We start from the raw sequence: 12,826 nt of genomic DNA, 5'->3' as shown, positions 1-12,826 counted from the left end.
TTATCTGCTTTACAGGTTAAACATTTTTAGAATACATCAGAACCTACTGACTGGGGCCTTCAGTGAGAGCTAGAAGACATGTTTAGAGTAGCTAAGAAATCAAATTCATTTAGTGCCTTATCAGTCCCCCATTTCTGCCTGTGTAAACTCAGTAACAGAACTGGTAATTCAGGCGCTAGTATGGGATAGTTCTGAGCCACTGTAAATTATTTTCCTAGAAATGGGATTGTCCTATATCAGGAATAGTCATCCCATATGAAACAGTTTTTAAGGAAAATTCAGGTTTCTGTGCATATATGTAACTAATATCAGTATCTGGCTTGTTGAGTATGAAAGCAAACTAGATGGCATTCAGAAGTCTGAAAAGCCTGAAAGGTTCTGAAAAGGAACAGCTTTAGCTTATAAAAGCTTGAACTTTTTAAAGACCTTTTCAAAATTAAAAAAAAAAACCTCAGTTGATTAATTAGTCCTAATTTAGAATTAAAATTCTTCCTGATTGATTTTTAAAGTTGACTTTTACTTGATTAAATAGCAGCCTTTGATTTTGAGATATTTGTGGCTCTGCAAATTCCCTACTTGATGGGAGCTCTACATTAACACTTTTGCTTGCAGTAATGAGCTTAGCCAAGATGCTGAAGTTTGCTTCCTCCCTATCAGTCCTCCTCTCCCTGCCCACAATCACAGGGCACGTCTTCCTCTTTGTGCACTTGAATGTTAGCCAAAACAATAAATTAACATTATTTTTCTAGATATTCATAGTTATAGGATACCATTAGTTCATTTGCCATTCTAGTTCAAGGCTGGCCCATTTATGGTGGAGATAAAATAATGAATTTAAATTAATAGCCTCTTCAGAGTAAAAAAAAAAGAATACCCAACACCCCCCACCCCCCCAAAAAAAAACCCAAAAACCCAACATCCCCCCCAACAAACAAACAAACAAACAAACAAAAACCACAAAAAACCCCCACCACACACTATAGCTACTAGGGACAATAATACCCTGATTTTATCATCGGATTGCTTCTTCTGTATTTACACTGGTAGAGCTGTATTTGCTTGTGAAATTGTCGTGCTCATTCTGCTAAAGGTTTTCTGCAACTTTCTGCATTTGGAAATTACACTACAGACCTCCCCTTGCTTCACAGAATTATTTTGGGCATACTGTTTTTACAACTGTTGGAATTTTTGCATTGGTGGTGTATTAATATATTAAAAATGTGATAAGCACACTTTCTAACAAATGGATAGCACACTCTTAGGCACGTTCGTGTTTAGAATTGTTGCATTCTTTACTTTTTTTATCAACATAACTCCTCTGAGGACACTCAGACAGTTGGTAAGTGTAGGATGAATATTGAGTTTGGACAATACAATTTTGGAGACTGAGGAACAGTAGCACTGGGAGGATGCAAGTCGTTGCACTGAGTTCCTCAGATGTCTCTGAGTTGTATTACTGTAGGTATTTATCTAGGAAGTAAGACTTCCTGCTCTCCTCCTATGGCACTTAGACAGCAAAAAATGTGGTAGCATTGATGAAACAGTACGACTAACAGTCTCACAGCTTCTTAGTTTAGGCTGTGTCCCTGTTCAGGTCAGCGAGGTTAGCATTGTGTGGATTCACTAGTGAATCTTTCTGTACGCTTCAGGGCAGGGTCTCCAAAAACTACTGCAGACCTATGCGTTAATTTGTAGACTGTGTAAACTTAGAGTAACCATGCAAATAGTTTCCTATAAGCCTTAATCTAGGTAAAGTGAGTCTCTTCTCTTGATGCCCTGAATCAAATTTTACTATGAATTTGACCAAGGCCTATCCAGACTGGAATGGATTCTTCTTCCATATATTTATGGAACTGTGATTTAAAGACATTCACTCAGGATCCAGCCCTTCTGTTATGATCAGTCCCATCTTTTTAGAAGCTGTTGGCACATTCTTTGTAAGTGATTAGGTCATTATTAAGCTGTGCATGCAGATGGTCAGTTCAAGAAAAATCTGGTTATCTGCATTTAGCATTATTTAGTGCTTAAATGCAGGTGCTCACATAATTGATTTAAATAATGTAATAAAATTAACTGCTTGTACATGTTATATAGGCACTTTTGTGTGTTCTGGTCCCCATGATGGGGCTTTACTGATTATGTCTGCATGGAAGGGAAATTCTGTTCCAAGAAGCACTTCTTAGTCTGTGTTTTCCAGTTCTATGAATTGGGCAGTCTCTGCAGAATCACTGAAGCTCCCTTCTACTCACATAGCAAGGTTTCTTTCTGAAGGAGATGTGGGGACTTTTGCACCCTCTCATTGTATTCAAACACTGAGTTGAGAAGTAGGGGTAACCAAGGAACTGGGGTGTTGCTTGGGGTGCGGTGTGAAGTGCACCAGTTCTGCAGTGTAGATACAGCTATGTTCCAAGATATTTGTCTTGAAATCTCTCAGGCCATATTTATGACCGTTTCTGTTTGGTTTCTCTTGGTAGTCTAACAAATGAATGTTTTTGGGGCAGCAGTATCTGTTAAATTAGGGAATTTTTACCCAAATACATGGAAATCTAGCTTTGCATTTGATCTAGGCAGTACATTTTTTCTTTTTTAATTAAATATGAGGCCCGTAGACCCCATCAAAATAACCAACAAGCTCGAAGAGCAATTTTAGCAGAAATAAGACAGATCTTGATTTCAATGGTCCTGGGCAATCAGGAAACAAAACCAGCTGTGGTAATTAGCTGGGAAATAATTTCAAGTACCACATATTTAGAAAACTTGATGCTGCCTAAGGAATATTTATGGGGAGAAATAGCTCATCATCTAAGTGAATTGTTCACTCACTTCAGCCAGGAATGTGAGCTGCTGCAGTGCATTGATATTGTCTGCCTTTGGTAGTTTTTCACTGCTTTCCTATTCTAGCTGTATTCCTGGATTGCCTTGGTAGAGGCTATTAGAGCACTAGGATTCTCAGCACTGAGTCAAAACTTCCACAGTGCTTTTATCCCCCCTCCTTTTGGAACTTTTGGCTACAGGTAAGCAGTTTTTTGAACACAGAATATGTTGTTGAAATAGAATTTGGGAAGTGCTGAAAAGTTCATAAAGTCAGACACAATGTAAAGAATAATTCTTGCTGAAAAAAATAGGAAACAACATTTTTCACCCATATTTTAATATTGAAATGAATCTTATAAATAATGACTTTAACAAGCCAAAGCATTTTTCAGTTGAGATATCTCCCTTCCACCCCTTCAGTAAAAAGAATGCCAAAACAAAATGGAATAGAATGTAATTTTGTTTTATTGACTTGAAATGAATTTTGCAGTTGAGTTTTCATTTCATTGTAAAGGAAACTATTTCAGCTTGACTCAGACTTTTATTTATTTATTTATTGCCTTCAGCACCACATGGATAAAAATGAGGACTTGCACAGCTCTGCTAGATAGAGATTTTTCTGTGTCCCAGCCAATGACCTCAGTGTGATGTGGTATTAGAAGTGTTTATTCCTTTCTGCTGTTGTTGTCATGTAGAATCTTCTGCTTCCTGTGATCACTGAGCATTTAACAAGGTTCTTGTATACTTTCATTAAGTGTCTTCTCCTGGCACCCATTTTCTAGCTCATCTTGCATTCCTGGTGAATTTTTCCTCTTTCATACTTATTTCTCAGCTCTCAAATCTCATTAAATTTTCTTACCTGTTGGTTTTTGAACTTCTTTCTATTCCAAGTGAAGCTGTCTGCACTCGCACACGATTCATTAGTAGCTTAGAAGAAATTCTGCAGTTTGTAAGCAACCTGGTTAGGGGTGGTTCACAAGATTATTCTGGAGCAAATTTCCCTCTGTGGATAAGCAGCAGATGATGCTGAATAAATCTATAAAACACACAGAGAAAATAGAAAAATCAGCCATTTTGCTGATACAGTCTCCCCCCCACACTCCCAATCATACATCATACAAATCCACTCATCTGGTATTTTGTTGGGTTTTTGGTTTAGTTTCTTTTTCTGCATATGAAATTTTAGCTTTAAAATGTAGACAGATCTAGAAATTCGCCCCCCCCCCTTTTGACATACTGTTTAAAAACTTGTGAATCAGCTGTCATTCCTTTATACTGTTTTATACCATTTCTCTTGTAAATCCAATTAATGTTGAAAATATCTCTTTTCAGTTGTCATTTTTATGTCCATAGATGCTATAGTGTCATATCAGCAAAAGACTCTTTTCAAACAATGCTGCTGTATGGAAGATTTCACAGTATACCGTGGTGGCTGAAAAAGAAAATCTTTCATAGTGTTATCATCTGCTGTTAACATCTAGGAAGTTAGAATTTGTGAAACTGGAAAAATATTAGTAGAGCCAGGATGGCTGGGTTAGCTGTGGCATGTAGAACTTTTAAAATTTTTTTATTTTGATGGAAATCATGCCCAAATTGGTAATACCTGGGTGTCTCTGCAAAGACACCAGAGCTGCCAGGCAGTGGTAAGATAATTATATTTTTATAATATGTATTAATATGACCTTCTGCATCAGCACTGTAAAGCAGGATAAAAATTACTCTTTTCCCTGTCACATCACTCAGGCAGTCAAATTTTGGTTCCCAAGCTGTTTCTCCACACACGAATGTACTTCAGTGTGGGCATAATTTTCTTTTATTTGTCCTGTGTAGACAAACCTTGTATGTCACTGAGATGTGAAGCTTGCTCAGGAGTCTCCTCTTGACTTGGAAGGAAGTCAGTAGTATCAATCTAGTTTTCTGTGGTCAGTGTCCACTAAATAAATAGGCTAAATGACTAGCCAATAGGCTGAAAACACTAAATGAAAGATAAGAATGAGCAGGGCATGGGGTCAGGTCTTATTTTCCATATGACTCTTCTAATACTGAGTTCAGGCAAATTGCTGGCAATTCTTTCATTGATACTACTTGTGTTTATAGCCTAATGGAGCAATAGAAGACTTCAGGGGAAGGGGATTAGCAAAACAGTAATTTTCTGAAGCATCAAGTGAAATTAAACACTTTTATTCCACTTATGAAATGCAATTGGTCCATTGTAGTGCAAACAAGCTCAAACATCACAGCTTGCAGGAAAGAATTCTCTCAACTTCCTAGTTTCAGGAAGTTATATTTTGTTCATTGAATTCTAGTGCAGCTAAGTTCACAGGAAGAGTCAAGCAAAGGATTAAAGTTCACTACTTCCTATTCATGACCGGCCCTGCTAAGAAGCTGCTGTGAGGTAGTGTGTGAACATCAGGCTGGTGTGTTCTGTAGTAGCTGTAGCCAGAGAAATCTATTTATACGCTTTTAGATTTCTGTGGGTGTGTGGCTCAATTCATTGCATGCAGGGCTTCTTCCTTATTCTCAAGAGATTTATCATGTATTTCTTCTACATTTTCTCACAAGCCAAGTCACCTTCCTTTGAGTCTCTGCGGCATGATCTGTCCAGAATGTTCAGAAAAGCACCTTTTCATTTAGGACACACAGTTCAACAGTCCCAGTAGCCAAATTTGAACCTATGCACCATATTGGCTCTTTAAAGATACTTAGGTATGAAAAAATGTAAACTGGCAGCTAGTTCAGTTCTCAAGATCTTTATGGTGCCTTACTCATGAAATAATTGCATAGATACCTAGATATCTTTATAAGTAACCTTGAGTGATATGGACATCTAAGTCTCTTAAGGTTTTGGTATTTGAAGTTCCAGTACTTGGTACTTAACTCACTTCCACTACTTTGGTAGTTAAAGTTCATGGCACTCAATGAAATACCTGTTCTCAGGATCTTTGGTCCTAATGTTCAGTTAGGCACCTAAGTATGCTTAAGAGCTGTTAGGTGTCCCACTAGGTGCCTTTCCACATACTTGTATGTCTAAATATCTTTGTAAGTTTGTCTTTCAGTTACATTGTAATAGGAGAACTTGGTGCAAAAACTAGCATGCCAGAAATTTTTATTCTGTTTCCAACTGCTTAAACACTGGCATTGCTCTGACAAGAGTTTAAAAAAAGCATTTTGAGCATTGGAATGCAAATTAACATACCAAGCAATTAAAGTCAATTAAAACAGGATGCAGTGTAATTAGAAACAGTTGTGTTCACATTTATATTCAGAGAGGTTTGATGTGTTGAAAGGAAAGAAAACAATTCAGGAAACTTTTAATGCCTACAGATGTGACGATGATGCTAATAATGGCATTTGATTTCTAAAATGCCCCATCCTCCCTCACCTCATGAGCTCTCGAAGCATGAGAAAATGAGCATCTGATGCACTGGCTGCAATGGAATTAAGTGGCTCGACATACGGGCAGACTCAAACACCACCTACAAGTGGTGGCCTTCTCTCCTCTCTCTGAACACAATACACATACCTGTTGCAGTACAAGAGAAGCTTGCAGTTTTAGCAGCCTCGTTAGCTGTATGAGCACTAACACCGAAAAATTGTCAACAGTGTCAATTGGCTCAGGAAGGGTGTATCTTTCCCATGCATGCTTCCTTGGTATCTCTTTCATTGTTCTGGATATCTGCATTAGTATTTATTGCCAGAAATATTGAGCCAATTGCACTCTATTTATATCCTCTTTCTGCATGGTAACCAGAAAGGAAGGAGAGTTCTCATGCCTGTAAAGCTGAGGCACAACTATCCTCATGATGATAAAGTATGCTAGAGGTTGCGGTTCTAGTACTTGCAATAATGTTAGTACGTGTGGATGGGCCGTGGAAGACATTCGGAAGAGCAAACAGAAGACTGTGAAGTATAGCTCTACAAGCCTGGATGACTGCTGTGGGATTACAGACTACTGTACAAGGGTACCTTTACCTGACCTCTCTTGGGCATAGAGATGAGTGGTTTCAACTCTTCCTTGATGGAGCTGAGTGAGGAAATACACCCAAAGGAACCTGGGAAGAAGTCTGCCTCTATGAAATTGCAATCTGTTTATTGATGTAAAATATTTCAAGGCAGTGGCAGGATGCGCAAGACAGCAGGCTGTAAACCAGTATAGTTAATGAAGCATGATGCAATGAAATGTTATTCTTTAATGTTATAACAGATATTCAGGTGCAATACGTTCCATGTCATCAAATGTATATGTCTGCTGACTATCCTCTATTAAAAACAACTATTGATTTAAAAGAAGTAGAGAAAAATAGCTGGCAAAGAATTAAATACAGAAGCACGAAAACAAGTTGCTGGCTACTCTGTCCTTTCCACCCAATATGACTCAGAGCAGGACCATGTCCGTTCTGCGTGCGTGTTTCTTACTTCTCATTAACTGATGATCCATTTTTATTTGAAACCTAAATGTGGAGAGCAGTGTCTTTGAGACAAGGTCTGTTTGCTCTCAGCCAGTCATATCAGTTTGCATTTCCACTAATAGTCAATGATAAAAAATGTAAGCACTGGGGTAAAGATTTCCATTTTGCATTTTATTGACCTATGAATTCATCAATTCAGGCTTCTGAGACCTATGGGAATATAATGGTTGTCTCCATTTCCTGGGAAAATCATGGCTTGTATTTTCGAAAGGGATAAGACATCTGAAAGATATATAGATGCTTACCTCCTGTTAAGGTCAGTGAGAGTGAAATGTGTAAATAATGTCTCGGGCAGCTGGACATGTTTGAAGATCTGCCATGTGATTTTAAGTTCCTCCATTTCTGAGCGTACCAGCTGAGGCACACGTGAGATGATTTCATGTTTGGGGTTAAATACTCAGCATGGTCTGAAAATCAAAATTCAGTTCATTAGTCATGAAAATGTGTTTGAGAGTCCTTCATGGGTGCATTCTCTGATGTCTCTTTCATTTACATAGCCATGAGACAGGTAATGAACTTTTGAATTTAAAATGCGTGTTTTTGAGGGCTATACAGGTTTTATTTTTCACCAAATGATTTTCCCCTTTCTTGCAGCTTGTTATGTAATTTTGACTTGTGCAAGGCATATGTATAAGAGTACCATCGCATATTAGGATATTTTATACCTACTTTGCACAGGCAGAAATGGCTATAGAGAATTATGGAGAGTTAAGTTCAAGGTATGTTGTTATTTAAAGGAAATATTTATAGTGACTTGGAATTTATCATTTAATCCATCTCCAAGTTTGAATATCTATATACTGCTCTCAGGTTTGTGATTGTAAAATGGGATCAATTCTGCTCAATTTTTCCTTGGAAAACGTGACTTCTTGGAGGCTTCCAGAAAAGCTCAGTTGCTCCCCATGCATAGAGCAAACTTATTTCTGAAAAAAACGTGGCCGTATATGTGAAACCAGAAATTGCTGGGCTTGAGCACTTCAGAAATCTTGCCTGAAGGTGCTTTGCGTGATAAGGGTACTATAGCAAATTGCAAGGAGATATACATAGCATTTAACCTTTAGGCTTGATGAAATGTTTATTCTTCAAACACAGACATTCAGGCAAAGCAGTCTTAGAGATGACAGTTTAATAATGACTAGGTGACTGAAAATTCATTGCATATGTTATAGAATATATATAATATAATGCAATTAATTACTTGCTATTGTGAGTCAATTTCCCTGGATCTGTGTTTGGAATAGTATGTGGTACGGTGTACAGGTACACTATAATACAGTGTCTGGTCACCTGTCACAGAGAGAGAGGAAATAATATACTTAGAGAACTTCCCAGTCTCTCTAGAAAAAAGTGTTGACCTTTCCTACAAGACATAAATAGTTTAGAAGGGAATATGTTCGGAGGACAAAATTCACCTGCATGAACAAGGGCATCAAAAGCACTTTTCCTCCAGAAAAGGATTTGGTTTTTATCTAATAACAAAATGGATGTGGAAATAAGGTGGTTTTGTTGCAGTTGGAAGAAAATATTTTTCTAATGTTTGCTGCTTCTTGCTAGGTTGTGTATGTAACAGCCACGTTCCCCTACATCATGTTGATGATTCTTCTGATTCGCGGAGTAACGTTACCAGGTGCTTCTGAGGGGATAAAATTCTACTTGTACCCTGACCTTTCTCGACTGTCTGACCCACAGGTAGGACCATGGTCCATGTATTTATTTTCCTCTCTGACTGGGAAAAACTGCAAGAGTTTCTTGATTTTAAAGTTTGAATACAGGTGGTTGCTGGATTCATTGTTAGATTTGGAATTGTGGATAGGGCTTTAAAGTCATCGCTGCTTACATGTGTTGGAATATATTATTCTTTTAGTAGAAAAGTACCTTGGTTAATAAATCAGAATTTTCAGAAGTGTTCAGTTGCTGTTGCTGCTTCTGCCACGGAGGGAGGGGCAAGAGCATTGCCGCTTGTTTCAACGGGAACAGCTTTAAGACTTATCCATGTTATGGTTCTTTGCTCATTCCAAATCTACATCTCGGTCAAGATTAGTAGAGAAATTAAACATTCGGATGATTGTTGTCTTTGAAGCAGAAGTCTCTGTATGCAATCAAGGAGGAATGAAGTACTCCAACCAGGAACTGTGTCTTTTTCATTGTTTCCAGAGTAGAGTTGAACATGGAAGTACTGGATTAAGGTGACTTTTTTTAGTGACAGATGAGTACAATAAAACAGTTGTTATATATCATTTGTCTGATATCAAAGAGGGAAAATGACACAAGCTCTACAAAACCTGACAGGTTGCAGACGGCATTTTACTTATCTGGTTTGCCAATGTAAAAGACATTATACAGTGTTACTCCTAAGGCTATTACAATATTAAATGGATCCTGAGATGGAGATAGAAAGGAAGTTTGGGAATATTTGTCAAAATTAACTGTTTTAATCTGCTTATGGAAAATGTGTCAGCACAATTTTTTTAACCTCTGCTTACTGAAAATGTGTATTTTTTTGCAAAAGACAATAGAGGGGACCCTTCAGGTTACTTCCTTGAAGTGTCTGAAATGACTGACTCATGTAAAGTTCACTTTAAACAAGTAATATTTCTACAAAAAAAAACAGCTAGAGAGAAAAAGGTTCATTTAAAATATTGAAAATTCTAGATGAAACTTTAATCATGTTGCCACTTTTGGACTCGAAGTTTCCATCTTTCGATGTCAGCATAGATGGGAAGTGAAAGAAGAGTTGTGGAAGTGGTGTTAGAACGTCAGTGATGTGTTATGGCTTTCCAACAGCTAGCTTGCTTAGAGGTGGCCTCAGTTCACCTGAGAAATTAGCACAGTAACAGAGAAAAACAACAGGATTCTCTGACATGCTCCCAGTTACTTGTTTGCAACACATAATAGACTCAGACTGGTAAATATAGCAAGCCAGTCCAATTTCAGGTGAACCCCATGTGTCTTACCTCATTTTAAGAGACAAGAAATTTGACTGTGGTATGCTTATCTGAGAACATGGATGGCATCTGTTTATTTTGTCTGGTTTTAACTAGTGTTTCACTAGTGCTGCGTGGTTCTGACAACTAAAGTTACCCACTGCCTTAACAGAAAGTGTTCACTGAGTACTCTTTTCTTGTACTACACCATGATGATTCCTCCACCTGCGAAGTCTGTCGCCCTCGTATGAATAGGAGGTAGTCCTGCTGCTTAAATGTTGATTCCTTCACTTGTCCAGCGGGGTGTGAGAGGCCTGTTAACAGGATTTTGCCCCGCGTGTGGATTTTTCACATGCTGCTGACACCCTTGCTTCTGTTTGTTATTGAGGGAGGGCATGCAAGCTTAAGCAACATTATTGTCAAGCTACAAGGGGGTTTTATATGCCTATTTACTGTACTGTTTCTATTTGTAAAGAAATACGTTGTTGCCATGACGATTTCCAAAGCACATAATATTAGTCTAAGCAGTCTGTGAAGTACAAAGCACTTAAGACACATGTGCATGTATCTGTTTGTCCCATACATATAGCTCAGCTGATACTAGAATGTCTTTTGGGAAGGCTTAATGGATTGCTTCAACAAGCCAACTTTCTTCTCCGTTTCAATGAGACTTTAACTGATGCGTTGCCGTACTTCAGCCTTAGTATTTTAAGCACCTTTTTGTAGGAAAGAAGCTGAAGTAGAGTGGAGCATAATAGAGATTGTGGAACACTAATACAGGTAATTTAACTGTAGTATGTGTGATGAAATGGTTTTAGATAATTATTTTTGTGTTGAAAAAATGTTGTTTCATTGAAATTGAAATATTTTATTAAGACTAATAAATTCAATTTTTGAAGAAAGATTTCTGAGTTCTGGGTGGGATGTCTGGTCAATTTTCAAGAAATAAAGGAAGTTTTGTGCCTCAATCTTAAAAATAGAATTTGGCACAACTCGTTTTATTAAAAAAAAAAAAGTGAAATGGAATTAGTTCAACTTTATTGGAACTTTTAATGGTAACAAGATAGATATATAGACATTTTCCATTTTATGGAAATGTAGAACTTGATAATGTTCAAAAGCACAAATTTTTGCATTAAAAAAACCAAACACAACCAAACCCATTCCATAAGCCTCTTCTCGATTTGTTTTAGAGATTTTTTGCCAGGAAGCAAATATAGGACAAGTGAAGTAACCTTGACATTTGTCCTTCCAGTTTTCATCTTTACTCTTGTTTATTTGGATTTATTCCACAATATCAAAGCATAATGCATGTGTACTAGCAGAAGTTGTTTTCCTGTTCAGTTGGAGGTCTGTTTAAATAATGTTCCAGGGAGACTACTGTGTCTGTATTAGGAGAGCAGTATTTGAACCACAGTGCCAACTATGTTTACTGTGGATTAAATAAATTAAGTTTCTCTTCAAGGCTTACTTTAGTTTGAAGTTCTTGAATCTTTTGTCTTTGTGTAATTTGCATTCCATGGTTCATTATAGCTTTCTAAGCAGCTATTCATCTGTCTTTTCAGTTCCTCTTAGCTTTCAAGTGCTGTGTTCTCTATTTAATTTTTATATTCTATCTTTTCACCAGACTGAATCCTCTTGGTCTGAAAATGCCATCTTTTGTCCTGTGTATCTGTAGAGCTCATACCAATCACTTTTCATTATAATAGTAGAGTACTATACTTAAGCTTCAGAAATGCTTTGTTTCATCAACAGTAAGGTCTCTATAGCCTTCATGCTCAAATTGGCTTGAAATATGTCCCTTTGCCTCAACCTGGAAGATACAGGTGCTGTTTATAGCTTAAATATGGGGTCTTTCCCAAGTTATAACTCACATTAAAAAAGTATTTTACAAAGTTAATAGGATTGTTATGGTTTTTGTGTGCAAGTCTGACTCAGAATATGGTTCTGGTTGTCCCTCAACAGATTTAAGTCACTTAATATGTAATCGTGCTTGTGTGTGGTACTCACTGCTCCTTTTTGGGGAAAACATTTGGTTCTTCATAATGGGATTTTCCAAACATCTGTGCATGGAAGAGGTGAAATCGGTTAGGGACTAGCAGACATACCAGTTTGATGGATCAAGGAGCAATATTATGGTCAATGATCTGGAAAACACGCGCATGTAGATTTAAACCCTGCTGTAGCAGTGGATTCTTAAAATGAGGAGGAAAATAAAAATAAAGCCTTCTTGTTTGTTGTATGCTTGTATGCTAATAACTGGCTGAGTTACTGGTTTTTTTATTAAAAAATATGTATTGTTTTAATGAAGATATTCATTGTAGCACCTGTAGGGGTGAACATGTCAACATAGTCAGAATTTCACTCTCCTCTAAACAGTTGGTGCTTACCAAAATCTTGAACAAATTTAATTAATCTGGGTTTTGTGACTGAATTGCACATGAGAATACATTTCTGTGTGGAAAGAATACAGGTTGTACTTTATCTCTGATAGACTCTCATGTGAATGTTAAGCATGATAAATGAATGACAGGGCAAATTACATATAAGGCAAAGGAAAATCTGAGCTATCACAGTTAGGATTGATTTTAAATTTCTCTGATCTTTAATTTGGAGTGA

The 12,826-nt window shown here is 37.3% G+C and overlaps 1 protein-coding gene across 1 annotated transcript in view; it reads left to right on the top strand.

The window, feature by feature from the left end:
- SLC6A11 (solute carrier family 6 member 11) overlaps positions 1–12,826 on the top strand; it is a 108,972-nt gene that overhangs the window by 43,352 nt on the left and 52,794 nt on the right. Inside the window, exon 6 of the mRNA XM_072875710.1 lies at positions 8,838–8,972. Within this exon, the coding sequence (XP_072731811.1) occupies positions 8,838–8,972 (135 nt within the window). The remainder of the gene's footprint in view (positions 1–8,837; positions 8,973–12,826) is intronic.

This window comes from Ciconia boyciana, chromosome 11 (assembly GCF_034638445.1).
Source record: "Ciconia boyciana chromosome 11, ASM3463844v1, whole genome shotgun sequence".
Taxonomy (NCBI): domain Eukaryota; kingdom Metazoa; phylum Chordata; class Aves; order Ciconiiformes; family Ciconiidae; genus Ciconia; species Ciconia boyciana.
The sequence above is the reverse complement of the archived record's forward strand: the minus strand, read 5'-3'. Positions and strand labels throughout refer to the sequence as shown.